The sequence below is a fragment of the Pipistrellus kuhlii genome, unplaced genomic scaffold (assembly GCF_014108245.1).
Source record: "Pipistrellus kuhlii isolate mPipKuh1 unplaced genomic scaffold, mPipKuh1.p scaffold_m20_p_5, whole genome shotgun sequence".
NCBI classification, from domain to species: Eukaryota; Metazoa; Chordata; class Mammalia; order Chiroptera; family Vespertilionidae; genus Pipistrellus; species Pipistrellus kuhlii.
The window spans coordinates 79,443,623-79,459,656 of NW_023425551.1; the positions used below are offsets into that span (position 1 = coordinate 79,443,623).

General features: G+C 46.7%; 1 protein-coding gene across 1 annotated transcript in view; it reads left to right on the forward strand.

The window, feature by feature from the left end:
* Nucleotides 1–15,135, forward strand: part of STK38 (serine/threonine kinase 38) — a 111,360-nt gene extending 96,225 nt beyond the window's left edge. Inside the window, exons 11-12 of the mRNA XM_045572921.1 lie at nucleotides 6,768–6,898; nucleotides 14,979–15,135. Of these exons, the coding sequence (XP_045428877.1) occupies nucleotides 6,768–6,898; nucleotides 14,979–15,083 (236 nt within the window). The 3' untranslated portion in view covers nucleotides 15,084–15,135. The remainder of the gene's footprint in view (nucleotides 1–6,767; nucleotides 6,899–14,978) is intronic.
* Nucleotides 15,136–16,034: the final 899 nt, after the last annotated feature.

Sequence of the window (16,034 nt, forward strand, 5' to 3'; positions counted from 1 at the left end):
TTTAAAAGTGTGGATTAGGTAATGATGCTGCGTTTGTGTTGCATTAAAAAATGTAATCAAAACAACTTACATGTTCCTGGAAACATGAACTGGAGAGCTTATGATGAAAAGGCCTAAAGCGCCTGGCACACACAAGGGCTTCTGTAAATATTTGTTGAACGAATGAATGAATAATTGCATGATTGCGTGAATGCAAGGTCAGTATTTGGCCTCTCCCTTTGACCCCACCCCATCCCACTGTCCCATTCCTAGGAGGGCAGCTCTTTAATTGGCTGCTTTCCAGCTTCCTGGGGCAGTGGTTCTCAGCCCTGGCTGTGTGTTAGAAACACCTGGGGAGCTTTTAAAAAATAGCTCCATGTTGTTTGATTTCCAGACCAACAAGATTGTCTTCTTAAATTTATTTTTTATTTTTAGGTCTCTAAGCTGATAGTCATGTGCAGCAGTGTTGAGAACAACTGTTTTATTCCTCTGTCTCTTCGTTTATTTAAAAAAATATATTTTATTGATTTTAGAGAGGAAGGGAGAGGGAGAGACAGATAGAAACATCGATGATGAGAGAGAATCATTGATTGGCTGCTTCTTGCATACCCCTTTCTGGAGTGCTCAGGTATGTGTCCTTGGCCGGAATCGAACCTAGGACTCTTCAGTCCGCAGGCCAACAGTCTATCCATTGATCCAAACCAGCTAAGGCTATCTCTTCACTTATTGATGCCATCCATCGTTTCCTTGGCATGACAGTGAAGTTCAGCTTATACCCTCTATTTCATGTTTGATAGTTAAATTATTCTTTTTAATATTTCTGCTTTTTGTCTTAACTTAAATAATTTAAACTTCTATTTTTTTATTTCATATATTTTCAGCAATATCACAGGACCCAGTGTTTTATACAGTGAAGATCCTAGCGTCCCTGCTTTCTTCTCACTCAGCCTACCACAGCCTGCTGTTGGTCTTGTTTACATTTTAATTTTCTGTGGCCACAGTTGTTAATATTTTCATTCTGCCCTCCACTCACAACCAACTCTCCCATACTTTGTCCATCAGTTGATTCTAAAGTTAAAAAGCAATAACCCTGGCTTACATCGCTGTATCTATGTAAATATTCCTAACACCAAGTCCAGTAGTAGTAGCTGAGACATATAATGTAAGGCTTTTTGTAAATCCAGGCGCTTTCTGAATACCACTGTTTAATAGTTATAAGAATATTAAATTCCCCTTCAGCAAATGAGGAAACGGAGGCACAAAGAGGTGAAGTAACTTGCCCAAGAACAGGCAATTAGGAGCAAACGGAGCAAGGCTTGACTTCTCCTCGTGGGAGGATACGGTACATTTTCTTTTTCTTCAGGTCCTAAGCTTAGTCCCCTTGCCAGCTGAAGAGACGGTGCACATCAAGGTCAAATACATTGCTTCCCCTCCTTTTTTGAGGGGGTGATGGTTGTCTTTAGCTCCTATTATACAACTCCCGTCGTTTTCTTTCTTCCATTCCTGTTAGTGACTAATTTCAGCCTCTTCGGCATCCCCGTCTGGCTCAGCAGAGGCCTCGTTTTCTGCTCCATGTATGGAGGTGCTGTCATCATGGGCAACATGTGGCTCTCCTTCCCCTTTGCTCCAGACTTCCTGTGTGAGCATCACACCCTGTCTCCTATCCTGTCAAAGCTCATTCTTCCACGTGTTTTCATTCTTTCATTTCCTCACCAGAGGAATGTTTTTATTGATTTTTAGAGGGAGAAGAAGGGAGAGATAGAGTGGTACAGACAGAGATAGATAGATTGATAAAAGATAGATTAATAGATAGAGATGTGAGAGAGAAACATCCATCATTGCCTGCCGTCCATGCCCTGACAGGGGTGGAAGTGTTATCAGTGATCAGTGGAAGTGGCTTCGGGATGTGCCGCCGGAATGAGAGGAGGTGTTGGAGAAAGCTCTGTTTCCGTGGCATTCCCCCTGAGTGTCCAAGGCCCCATTTCCCTGGGTCCCACCGAGGAGGAGGCTCCATTTGCCTTCGGCGGGGCCAAGATCAGAGCCAGAGTCCAGAGTCCCTGCTCCACGTTAGGGCAGGGTCCAGCCAGCACCAGGCTGGCTTGGTTTGCGTTTCCCACCGCAGTTCATCAGCTTGTTGCGTGTGGGGTCCACAGGACCGTGGGCCATGGGCTGTGGAGGGAACACGGGCAGAAGCAAAACCAAAGGGACCAGAGAGACAAGAGGAGAGAGAACAAACCCACTACCCAGGTACGAGCCTGACTGGGAATCGCATCTGAAACCTTTTGGTGTATGAGACGCTCCAACCAACTGGACCTCCCAGCGAGGGCAGTTCTCATTCTTGTTCCTCCTTAACCTTCAGGACTTTGCCTCGAAAATTTGACCTACACTATCTTCTACTCTTTATTCCTGCTCTAATTTCGCTCGACCTACAAGCCTGCTCAAGGCTCTCAACTTGGGAAGTTCCTGCCACACACCTCTTCCTGCTACAGCCTTTCTCTCTCCTGCCTCCCTCGGAGGAGGAGTCTACCCTGTGCTGCCTCACCTGGTCTGGTAGCTCAAACCCACACTCCACTGCCCTGCAAACCTCCCTTTACCCTTCCTGCACCGAATTCAATCCCGGCTACGCCAGCAATCTCCTTTAATCCGTTTGTCCCAGCTAAGAGACGTGGGCCTTGAATTAATAATGTTTGATTATGAGAGGGCATCTCCTTCGAGACGGGGCCACTACGGTTGATTTTGTATTTGAAAGATTTAATACTCAGAGTGATTGAATTTGAAGCACCAGCTAATGCCCAGAAGCCCTGCTGACAGAAGCCCCTTTCCTCAGCCACAAGCAGAGGCCCTCCTGCCGCCTGGAGGCACGCGTTTCCAGTCTGGGAGCGGAGGGTCCCGCGGGTGGGGAGGCAGGGACTTCTAGGACGCTTGTCCTCAGTTCTGTCCACTGTGGCATCATGCTCCAACAGTAAAAGGTCCTGCAAACTCCCTGAACGCCCCGGGACCAGGGGTGGTGGCTACCAGCAACACAGACTGTGTGTCTCGGAATGATTTTCCCCGAGAATAATCGTCTCCCCGTAAACAAGGGACCTACGCTGCGATTGCTTAAATTATGCCCAGTCGTATAGGTCAAATGCCACGAGATTTAACACAGTATCGTTTTAGAAAAAGAACACACGTAAAATCAATTTCTAAAGGTAAGCCACATTTTAATGTGCTTCTCACATGGACCATAAACTTCCTGTGTGACCTTTTATTGATTCCTGGACTGTCTCTTTGCCTTTGTAGTTTCCCCAAATTTTCAACCACACCGTCTCTTCTATCAAATCTCCTTCCCGGGGCTTCCAGCCACAGCTGTTCTGCGCTCCCGTCCAGCTGCTCTCTAGGCCTATTGCGCCGTTACCTCCTTGGGACTTCCCTTCACGTGGGCTGGATCCACCTTTTGCTAAATCTCCCGTCTTTTTTTCTGGGCTTAGTCATCCTCTGTTTACTATGTTTTACCGGAATGCTTCCTCAAAAGACTTCCTAAGAAACTGTGTGTGGGAGAAAAGCGTTCAGAGTCTGTGCATATCTGCAAATGTCTTTATTCACATCTCTCATGCTATTGAGAGTGCAGCTGGGCATAGAATTCTAGTTTGAAAATAATTTTAGAGGCTATTCATTCTTTTAGTATTACTGTCTTTCTAGTATCCATTGTTGATGGGAAGTCAGCACCCAACTAATCTGTGCTCTTCTTTGGGGATATTTAGCATCTCCTTATGCTTGGAGTTTTGATATTTCAATAAATTCTAGAGGTGAAGTTTTTATTTCCCTGTTTGTTGTCCTAAAACATTGGTGGGATTTTTTTTTTTTTTAATGGGACTTTTTAATTTGAAGTTTGGTGTCCTTCAGGTCTGGGAGGCTGTCCGAGGCTGTTCTGATAACTTCCTGTTTCCTCTCTTTCTGGGACGCCTCTGAAGCAGATGCTGGTCTTTCCATAATGGTACTCTGCATCACCTGTCTTTTCTCTCACATTTTTCTGAGTGATTTCCTTGACTTCATTTTTGCAAGACATCAATTGTACTTTAATTTGGCAATTATATTTGGTAAATCTGAAAGAATCTGCTCTGGAATTATTCTTTTTCTCAGCACATCCTTTTTTGTTTCATGGATGTGGTATGTTCTTAAAAATCTCTCTAAACATATACATTAGAATTTGCACACATTCTCTTCTGCTCCTGAATTTTGTGTGTCATCTTCAGGATTACTGTTTTGTTTATCTGGCATCTCTTTTTCTGGGATTCTTATCAATTGCCTGGTGATATTTTGTTATTTTAAAGAAATATGGACTGGGTGAGGTTTTTGTCTGCTGCTGTGTGAGCAGCACGGTTTCCGGGTGGGACAGTAGCTAACATTTACATCCTGTTTATCCAGGCTCCAGGCACTGTCCTGAGCAGGCTAAACAGCATCTCAACAACCCCTCTATGAGGCAGTTACCATGGTCTTTCATTAAGTTTAATTTTTCAGCAATTGTAAGATGTACCATTATTTTGTTTACTACTAAAAAAGGCAGTTAAAATATGATATAAATCACATTCTGATTTTGGAGGCATTAAAAAACCCCATAGGATTGATGAAATAACACATTAATATTCACACTTTTACAGTTGAAACCGAGGCTTAGAGAGATTCAATAATTTAGGCCAGGTCATCTAGTTTTATATGTCGTGGATTTTACATTTGAACCCAAGTGATCTGGCTTCAGAATTTTACTGCTGTGCCTGTGCCTCTCCTCCAGGTCCCAGGTGAGCGGGGACATGCACAGGAGGGCTCTGAAGTGGGGAGGAAAAGCTTTGGGGAGATGAGTTAGGGGGCTAGCTTTCTGGCCCCAGGTTCCTCAATACCCCAACAAAGAGACATGTAATCTGAGGTAGCAGCATTCATAAAGAAGATTCAGCTTCCTCCATAAGATTTGTTCTCTTCCACTAGAGAAGAGTGGTCTGGGTTTGATTGATTGATTGATTGATTGCCTGACATCTGTGCTGGGGGTAGTGGGCTGGGTGTCCAGGGCACCACGTGGTGCAGTTGATCTCCATCAGACCTCCAGTGGATGGCGTGTCTCCCTCTCCCAGCCTCTCCGTCTTGGTGGGTAGACCCACTTCCAGGCTCCAGACCCACCGGGGTAGGTTCTTGGTGCTTCCTCGCCTGGCTCATTTGACCGTATTTTGTCTCATCTCCCTCTGCCTTTCACAGACACGTACAGACCTCTCATCTGCTGTTGACTTGGCTGTCCTTTCTCTTCATCGTGTGGTTTCATTATTTTTTACTTTTGGAGGGGTTTTGGAGAGATTAGAAGGATTGGAGAGGCCACTGCTTGTCTCAGACTTGAGCCAGAAGTCCCTAGATCTCTCTTTGTTTTGGGGGAAAAATAAATAAATAAATATATATATATATATATATATATATATATATATATATATATATATAATTTTTAAAAATGGATTTCCGAGAGGGAGAGAGAGAGATAGAAACATCAATTATGAGAGTGAATCATTGATCAGCTGCCTCCTGCATGGGGGCCCCCTAACAGGGGTCAAGCCCAAGACCCAGGCACATGCCCTGACTGGGAATCAAACTGGGACCTCCTGGTTCATAGGTCGACTGAGCCACACCAGCTGGCGAACACAATCAGGACTATAAAAGGATGGCCACCATATGAGAAAACAAAACATTCTTATTACATCAGGCAGTGGAAAAGCTTTTTTCCTCCCTACGCACCTCTTCTGCCTTCCATACATGTGCTCCCCTGACCCCCTTTCTCTGATAGGCTGATGTGCCATCACCCTTCCAGTCTGCGGAGCTAGAAAAGTGGGAGTCTCCCTCACTTTTCTCATCTAATTTTTTTTTTAAAATATATTTTATTGATTTTGTACAGAGAGGAAGGGAGAGAGATAGAGAGCTAGAAACATCGATGAGAGTCATCGATCGGCTGCCTCTTGCACACCCCCTACTGGGGATATGCCCGCAACCAAGGTACATGCCCTTGACCGGAATCGAACTCGGGTCCCTTCGGTTCCCAAGCCGACGCTCTAACCATTGAGCAAAACCGGTCTCGGCTCTCATCTAATTTATTACCAAATTCCAGATGATTATGCTTCCTAAACGTTTATAGGAGCTGTTCTCACCATCCCACCCCTGTTCGTACTGCTAGTCCATACCTGGGTTTAAATTCTGCCTACCACACTCATATATGTTGATTATATGTTGTAAGGGTAATATTTTGAATATATTTGCTTAAATAAAATATATTACTAATTGATTGTATCTGATTTTACTACTAGAAAATTAAAAATTAATACATAGTTTGAATTATATTTCTATTGAACAGAACTAATCTATTTCAATTCAAGGATTTGTTTTTTTGATAATAAGAAGGAGAATTATTATTTATAATCCTCAGCCAGGGATATTTTTTTCCATTGATTTTTAGAGAGAATGAGGGGAGGGGAGGAGGAAGGGAGAATAGAGAGAAAGAGAGAGAGATATCGATGTGAGAGAGGCATATTGATCAGTTGCCTTCTGCATGGGTCCTGACTGGGGCCGGGATCAAACCAGAATTGAACCCATGACCCTTTGGTGCGTAGGCCAACACTCTAACCACTGAGCACACTGGCTAGGGCATGTTTTTTGATAATCATTATAATGATGGGTTTTCATCCCTCTCATTGTCTAAGATGCTTTTTAGTAACTAGTGGTGAGTAATTTCACAGACAGTTAATGGAGTATCTCTTTTGAACTCTCTTCTCTTAATGCAGATCACAATTCACCTTCTCAGCCCAAGGAAAATAGCCTTGGCCAGAACCGTCACCAGGAGGAAACGATCCACCAGTTGGCCATGCAGCTGAAGAACATTGGAGACAGCGTTGATCATTGGGTGGCTCAAGAGGTGAGGCCTCTGTTTGTCCAGGAAGGGTTGGCAGGAAGGAGAAAGAGCAGGCAGAACAATGGCTGCTAAGTGTCTGGGATGCCCAGGAAATAGCAGAACACATGGATTAGTAATGTCTAGATTACCAAGTATTCAATCTGAAAATTGTGAGTCTGACTCAAGGTCAGGATTCGACTTCACACTTGCTGCTCAAACTGTGGTCCATGGACTGGGAGCCTCAGCATCACTCAGCAGTGGGTCTTATGTGCAAAATCCAGCCCACATGCTGAATCACCATCTTCCTTTTTGTCGTCGTTAATCTTCACCTGAGGATATCTTTTTCCATTGTTTTTCAGAGAGAGTAGAATGGGGGTCGGGGCCACAGATAGAGAGAGAAACATTGATGTGAGAGAGACACATTAACTGGTTGCATCCCACAAGTACCCCAAATGGGGGTGAAGAGTGAACCTGAAACCAATGTATGTGCCCTTGATCAGGAATAGAACCCACAACCCTTTGGTGTGCAGGCTAACATGCTAACTACTGAGTACACTGGCTAGGACACCATCTACTTTTTTGCACAGGGGATTTGTGTGCATATTAGCATGTGAGAAACTTGGTTGCACACCCTTAAACTAGGATGCCTTTTGGAATCACCTAGTAGAATCTTAAGAATTACAGATGCTGGCCTGACTGGTGTGGCTCAGTGGTTGAGAATTGACTTATGAACCAGGAGGTCACAGTTTGACTCCCAGTCCGGGCACATGCCTGGGTTGTGGGCTTGATCTCCAGGAGGCAGCCAATCAGATATTCTCTCTCATCATTGATGTTTCTCTCTCTCCTTTTCCCTTCCTCTCTGAAATAAATAAAAATATTTTAAAATTCTATGCAATAAAAGGCTAATATGCAAATAGACGGAACAGTGGAACAACTGGAACAACTCAACAACTGAACCCCCAGTTGCTATGACATGTGCTGACCACCAGGGGGCGTGTGCAGAACATGGCAGGCATTGACTGTGGTGGGATGGTGGAGCAGGTGAGCAGGGGTGCCAGACCAAGGCAGGGCGCCGGCTGTGGTTATCGGGGTGAGCCTCTAGTGGTTACTGAAAATTCTTTGCTCCCATATGCCACGGATCCACCTGGCACTCACACCTACTGCCGGCATTGGCTCTGCTCACACTCACTGCAAGCGCAGGCCCCGCTTGGACCCACAGTTGGCATCAGAGTCGCTGTTCACACAGCTGCAGGTGCCTGGTGCCAGTCCTGATTACTCTGTGCCATCCGTGGGTGTGAACTGCGGCTGCGGGCCCTGATCACCCCTGAAGGCTTCTCTACCTCCCCCTGCTCCTGAGGGGTGATCAGGGCAGCAGCCGCTGCTACTTGCATCCATTGATGGCACCAGTCCCAATCGCTCTGTGCCGTCAGCGAGTGTGAGTGGGACTGGCATTGTTAGCATGTGGGAGCGGCGGCAGCAGGAGTGGGGGGTACAGGGGGCGTGGCAGGAGGGGCCGGGCGGGGGTGCAGAGGATGAGCTGAGACCCGCCCTGTGCCTACCGCAGCCTCACAGCCACAGTTCCTTTCAAGGTGCAAGAATATGTGCACTGGGCCCTAGTGTGTGTGTGTGTGTGTGTGTATTAATTATAGAATTACAGATGCCTAGGCCCCACCTTGAGAGATTCTGGTTTAATTGGCATGAGGTGTGACCTGGGCACAGGCATTTTAAAAGCTCCCCATGTGAATTGAATGCTCAGTCAGGGAGGACAACCTCTACCTTAGACTGTACTAATCCTCCTGAACCAACCCCGAGGTATGATCTGCAGTAAGTCCCACGCTCACTGATCTCTTAGTTTCTCTCGCTTATAAAAGATATTGGGGGCGAACAGGAAAGAATAATGATTGCCATTTGAAATCTTAGGGGTAATGAAATTCACAGCCAACTAGTTTTCCTCGAACCACCTGGAGTTGGCAGCAGAGAGAGAATGGTCACGTGGGCTCTGGGATGGGAAGGGTGGCTGCCCCTCGGGCTCAACTTCCTGCCCTTCGCTTCCCCTCTCCTGTGAGGATTCTTCTCATCACTGCTGCCGCCACTGCGCCGGCTCAGGGAGCGCCGTGTCCAAATGTGGACAGTGGACAGCTTTTCCCTCCAATAGAACATTCTGAGACAAAACATGAATGGGAGGTCCAACAATGACACTCCTAAAAGCAAGAAGGAAACAAAGATGAAATAAACAGAGACAGTCAAATAAGCCATTTGATAGACCGATTTCATTAAGGCAAATATTTATTGGACACCCACTATGTGCCAGGCTCAGCTGCAGGCGCTGGTAGCTGGAGCAGATGAGCCCACTCTCACAGGTCTCAGTTTAGGGGGGAGACACACAGGCAGCAGACCGTGAGGCAGGATGCCGACTGGAAGCAGCATGGGAAGATAGTGATGGAGACTGACTGGGTGGACGATCGGGGAAGGCGGTACCTCTGGGGAGGTGATGTTTGAGCAGAGCCTGGGAGTGAGGATGGAGGCATGGGACTCTGGGGGGGAGTGTTCCAGGCAGAGGGAACAGTGAGCGCAAAGCCCTGTGACAGGAACAGGCTCAAGGACCAGTAAGGAGGCCAGAACGGCTGGAGTGAGTGAGGTCTGGGACTTGGCCTCCATGCAGAGTGCGCCATATCCGGGGCCAGAGAGGCAGAGAAGACTCCGCAGGCTGGGGCCAGTGCAGCATGGAGGTGGTAAAGGCCAATCAGTCAGACTCCGGAGGCATTTAGAAGCAGAGCCTGCAGGATTGGCCGATGCACTGGGTGTGCGGAGGGAGAGGGAAGGAACCGGTAAGTCAGTGGTTTTGGCTGAGCCTCTGGAGGATCCGTGGAAGCGCCGTTTACTGAAATGGAGGAAATGGAAGAACAGGTTTTGGGGGAAATACAGAGTTTGATTTGGGACACGCGAGTCTGACATGCAGATTGAGGCGTTGTAAAGCTGTGCAGGGGTTGTAAGCCAGTCTGGAGTTAGAGGAGACGATGAAGCTCGAGATAAGAATTTGGATCATGCTGAAACCGGTTTGGCTCAGTGGTAGAGCATCGGTCTGCGGACTGAAAGGTCCCGGGTTCGATTCTGGTCAAGGGCATGTCCCTTGGTTGCGGGCACATCCCCAGTAGGGTTCGTGCAAGAGGCAGCCGATCGATGATTCTCGCTCATCGATGTTTCTAACTCTCTATCCTTCTCTCTTCCTCTCTGTAAAAAATTAATAAAATCTATTTAAAAAAAAGAATTTGGATTATAAAGTGCTGCTTTCTCCCTGGCTCACAGCCTCAATAATGACCGTGCTCCCAGCTCAACCCTATTTGGAGGATAAATTGAAGCTATGTAACAATAACTAGTGCTTATTGAGGGCTTGCTGTTTGCCAGGGACCATGCTAACAGTTTCACTTATTTATTAAATACGTTTTTATTGATTTTGAGAGAGAGGAAGGGGGGGAGGGTGGAGAGAAACATTGGTTGCCTCCCACCGAGCCCTGGCTGGGGATCCAGCCCGTAATCCAGGCATGTGTCCTGGGTGGAAATTGAACCCACAACCTTTGGGTGCATGAGACGCTGCCCAAACAGCTGAGCTCACAGGCCAGGGCTGTATTATTTTATTTAATTCTTACAAACACCAACGAAGTTGGGAGTATTACTGTTCTCACATTTCAAATGAGGAAATTGATGACCAGAAGTCAAGTAACTTCTCCTGGGTTCCACAGCTGGTAAATCTCAGAATTAGGACCCGAACTACGTCTGCTGGTTCCAAAACACATGCACCACCCCAATACTGTCTCTACTATACGCCCCCCTTGCCCCCCAGGAGTCACCTCTTTTTTACATCTGGACCCAAGAGCCTGAGGCGCAGAGAGAGGGGGACTCCCTCCTGACCTCCATCCATTTTCTGTGTAGGACCCTTTTCAAAGAGAACCTCACCCCACAGCCTCACTCTGTGGCCTCACTGGACTGCATGTCCCAGTGCCACACCAGAAGCTTAACGTACACAGAAGGGACACTCACATGGACTGCCTGCTCACCGAGTCTTCCTGTGGTCTAAGGGGTTAAAGTGCTGGCTCTAGGGTCCCAGTACTGGATCCAGAGTCCGGCTCCCCACTGTCACTGTGTCTCCTCTGTAGCCTGGAGGTCACGCCAGCACCTGCCTCAAACATACGGCTGTTGTGGAATTAAGTGAGAAAACCTGTATAGTCACTTAGAACAGAGCCTGCCCACAGAAAATGGCCAATTAATGTTATCTAAACCAAAAAATTAACGTGCTTTTTGCCTTTGCCCTTCCAGGACGTGGAGGTGAATATTTCTTTTCTTTCAGCTGTTTGTCTTCTCCTTTCTTAGGCCAGGTTCTTCAGTAGGAACGTTTTCACTTTTCCTTCCAGGAATTCCTTAGTTCACCTTTCCTGCTTCCTGATCAGCTAAGTTCGAACACTCCTGGTCCTGCTAATGTTTTCTCTGAGTAGGAGAGACCAGGCTGGGACACAGTGAGCCTCCTTTTCCACGTTGTCTCCTTTTCGTTACCTTTGTAATGTACTCAGAAGTCTTAAGGTTGCCTCTGCAGCTGCATAAGTCACACTGAAGGGTTCCCAGCTTTTCTTTCTGTTTTATGTGCAGCACATGTCAGTACTTCTTTTTATTGCTGAATAATATTCCATTGTCTGTATACACTGAGTGGCCAGATTATTATGATCTTTGAACGCATAATAATATGGCCACTCAGTGTATATCCTGTATAATAAAAGGCTAACATGAAAATTGCCCCCTCGATCAGGAGTTCGACCAGCAAGCAGTTCGGCCAACCACCCATGTGCTCTCCCCCTGGCCAGGCGCTCAAGACCCCACCCATGCATGAATTCATGCACCGGGCCTCTAATACACACACACACACACACACACACACACACACACACACACACACGGATACACACGGACACACTGAGTCGCCAGATTATTATGCATTCAGAGAGCGTAATAATCTGGCCGCTCAGTGTAGATCACATTGTGCTTATTTAGTCACCCTGGATGGATATTGGGGTTGATTCCACTTTTGGGTTATCATGAAGAATGATGCTATGAACACGTCTACACGTGTTTTTTGTGTAGAATGTGTTTCCAGTTCTTTTGGGTACATTCCTAGGCGTGGAATTGCTGTGCTGGATGAGAATTCTATGTTTAACGGTTGGAGGAGCATCCAAGCATCCAGGCTGTTTCCCGTCGCGGCTGACCTACTTTACATTCCAGGAGCAGCGCACAGGCTCCAGTCTCTCCTCATCTTCCTCAACACGAGTTATGCACTGTCTTTTGTTCATAGCCAGCCGGGGGCATGAGGAGTTATCTCATTCTGGTGTAATTTGCACTTCCCTGCTGGCTAACGTGTATCTTTTCAAGGTGCATTGGTCATTGGCGTATCTCTTTGGAGAAATGTTTGTTCAGATCCTTTGCCCATTTAAAAAATTGGGTTATTGGTCTCTCGTTATTGAATTGTAGGAGTTCTTTACTAGTATGCGTTCTCGATGTCAATTCCTTATAAGAAATACTATTTGCAAATGTTTTCTCCTGGTCTGTAGGCTGTCTTTTCATTTCCTGGGTGGTGTTCTTTGAAAAGCACAATTTTTTTTTTTTTAATTTGAGGAAGTTCAGTTTTCTTTCCTTTCTAGTGCTTTTGGCATCTTGTCTGAGAAATCATTGCCTAATCTAATGTCATGAAGCTTCACACCCATGTTTTCTTCTAAAAGGTTTTTAGTTTTAGCTCTTAAATTCAGGTGTCAGATCTATTAGGGATTAACTTTTGTATGTGATGTGAGTTAAAAGTCTGTCTTCACTCTTTGGCATGCCGCATCCCGTCGGCCCAGCACCGGCTGTTGAGACCATCCTCTCCCTGGCACTCATGTTGAAACCAATGGCGTGTAAATGGGGGGTTTATCTCTGGTCTCTCAGTTCTCCTCCATCTGTCTATATCCTATCCTGCTGCTGCCCTAGCTCTTCATGCAGGATTTTACAAAGCGGGCTTTGACCTAGACTTTTAAAGATCTCTTGTCCTGTACCACAAAATTGCATTTTAGAACACTTTTAAATAGACCACATCATACTGTTAAAATAATTTTAGAAATGTCTCCTAAGTTTGGTTCTGAAATGCTGGAGCCCTTTCTCTGCTGCCTCCAGGCTTAAATCCAGCAACTTGAACAGAATTTCAAACCTGGCACGGTTCATTTCCTTTATGGGTAGTCATTATCCGTTCACCTTTTGTACTCTGTTTGATCAAGTGGTCACACGGACTCACCAGGCCTCTTCCTGCTTTTGATATATTTACAGAAACTTTCATTCTGCTTTCGGACCGCCGAGCAAGGGGCTCAGCAGGCCATGCTTTGTCTGCTGAACTGACTGCCCTTGCACTGCCACACATCTGCTCTCTTGTTCTTTTCACCGAAGCAAGCATTCTGTATTTTCAAAAAGCCTGGTCCTCAAAATAACATGTTTTGCTATTGATTTATATAGGGTTTTGATTCAAGGAACTGTATTTTTTTAATTTTAATTTTATTTTTTATTTTTTATCCAGGGCATGTCGTTTTCCTAGATATAAAGTATGTTTTATAATAGTCTTCTTAAATGCTTATCTACAGGAATGACTCTTCCCTCTGGGTTCTAGAAACTGCCCCCTCCATGTCCCTATAGGCCTAGGAGTGGCACCGACTCTGATTGCCAGCCCCCTGTGGCCCCTTCCCACTGTGTAGACCGTCTCCTTATTTAAACCGCCCTCAATTATCCTAATTTGTGGTGCCACCTGTTTTCTCAGGGACCCTTACTAATACAGTAATCATAGGGAACCTCTTAGTTTGTAAGAAAGCGGGGAAGGAAACTAACATTTATTAAAGAACTAGAGGCCCAGGCACGACATTCATGCACTTGGTTGGGGGTGGGGCTATGGGAGTGTCGCTCAGCCAGGCCTGTGCCCTCTAGCAGCCTGGGACCCCTCGGGGGATGTATGACTGCTTGCTCCCCATGGGCCTAAGCTGGCAGTTGGACATCCCCCAGGGGTTCTTAGTGCTGCTGTGGAGCTGGGAAAGGCTCCCGCCAGCGCTGCTGCACTCGCCAGCTGTGAGCCCGGCTTCTGGCCCGGCCTCTGGGAGCGCACCTCTGTGGGTGGTCAGTGTGCATCACAGCAACCAGTCGTTTGGCCGTTTGGTCAATTTGCATACTAGGGTTTTAGTATATAGGATTTCTTCCAGGTACTCTTTGCAAACACTCTCAGAGGGCAGAGGGAAAACAGCTTTTCCTTTCATTTAATTCTCACAGGAACCCTATCAGTTCGTGGTTCAGGTGTTTCAAGAGAAGCAGCTGAGGTTCAGAGAGATCTGGTCACTATCCTAGCACCTGGCTCAGCGCTCATTTTCTTGTCTGCCTGGCCAGAAGGACATTCATTCATCTTCCTGGCAGATATAAATTATAAAAGAAAAATCCTTTAGTGATTCCGTTACTGACAGGACAAAGTCTAAAGTCCTTAACCTGCTGCTAATGATTTATCATTCATTCAGCCAGCTAATGGGTGCTGATACCTGGTGTGTCGGGCTGTTCCCGGACTGCAGACAGGGCCGTGACCAAGACAGACACACTCCCTGAGATCAGGGAGCTTATATTCTCAAGGGAGAAAAAGTAATAAATAAATAAAGTATATAGCTTATCAGACAGTCATAATATTTTGGAGAAAAATAAAGCAAGGAAGAGGAGGAGGTGTGTTAAGCGTTTATACCCATCGGAGTCCCATCAGTTCTTCCAACCCCAAAGCAAGCTTCCTTGCTTCCCTGAGAGGACGAAGAAAGTGCTCTGGGAAGCCAGAGGAGGCGGTTATCAGCCTGAAGAGAGGGTCCCCGTTTGCTGGGGGCTAAGATGGGAGAACAGGTGCAGGGGAGCGCTCCGGGGTGGCGCGGAGGGCGTGGCCATCACTCACCCCGAGATAGCCTCCTGCAGCTCCTACACCCCATCCAGCTTGCTCTTGGCATTGGTTGAATGAATATTAATGCTGAATTCCCCACTTGGGATTATTCTTTTGCCTTAAAAGCACCCCTCTCTCCTTTAACAGAATCTTCAGCGGGAAGGCAGAGAGGCGCAGGCTCCCTTCGTCCTGGTTTTCCATGCGGGAGGCCAGGCGCTGCTGCGCTTCCTCTGGAACAACCACTGGCTGTAAGAGGAGCGTCCGTGCCAGGCTCTGCCGCCCTCCCGCTGAGAACGAGCCCCTCGCGGGCGGGGGAAGCCCTCCTCTGCCCCTGTCCTTCCCGGCGCCGTTGGAGAGCTGCAGACTCGCGGCCCGTTTGCCCGTTCGGCGCAGCCGCGGTGCGCTGTCTGCGTGTCTCACCGCGTGGCAGAGCCGCAGGCGCACCCAGGAGGCCTGCGAGGGTCCCTGAGCCTCCCCTCCCCTGAGGGAGCCCGAGCCTCGTCCTCAGACCAGCTGTCACAGAGGTGGACGCTTCTCCTGGCCCTGCCCGGTACTTCAGCCACCTGTGGGCCACTCTGGGTGCCCGTTCTTCTCATTCCTCTCTGTCCACCTCATGTTCCCTGTCTCCCCCCTTTTAGAGGCATTACGGGTATTAAGGACGTTCGTTGTTATAAATTTTAAGTTCTGTATATGTTTGAGTTATTTGTTATTTAAATGAAATAAATGTTGTTATTTTATTGAGGCATGAAACATCTTCGCGTATGTCTTTTGTGAGGAAGGGATTCCACTTATTCCTGGGTTCATAATTTCATAGTCTCTTATTTATTTATTTATTTTTAAATTTTATTTATTTATTTATTTATTTAATATATTTTATTGATTTTTCACAGAGGAAGAGAGAGGGATAGAGAGTTAGAAACATCGATGAGAGAGAATCATCGACCAGCTGCCTCTTGCACACCCCCTACTGGGGATGTGCCCGCAACCAAGGTACATGCCCTTGCCCGAATCGAACCCGGGACCTTTCAGTCCACAGGCCGACGCTCTATCCACTGAGCCAAACCGGTCTCGGCTATTTTTATTTTTTAAATATATTTTATTGATTTTGTACAGAGAGGAAGGGAGATAGAGAGTTAGAAACACTGATGAGAGAGAGTCTTTGATCAGCTGCATCTTGCACAACCCTTACTCAGGATATGCCCG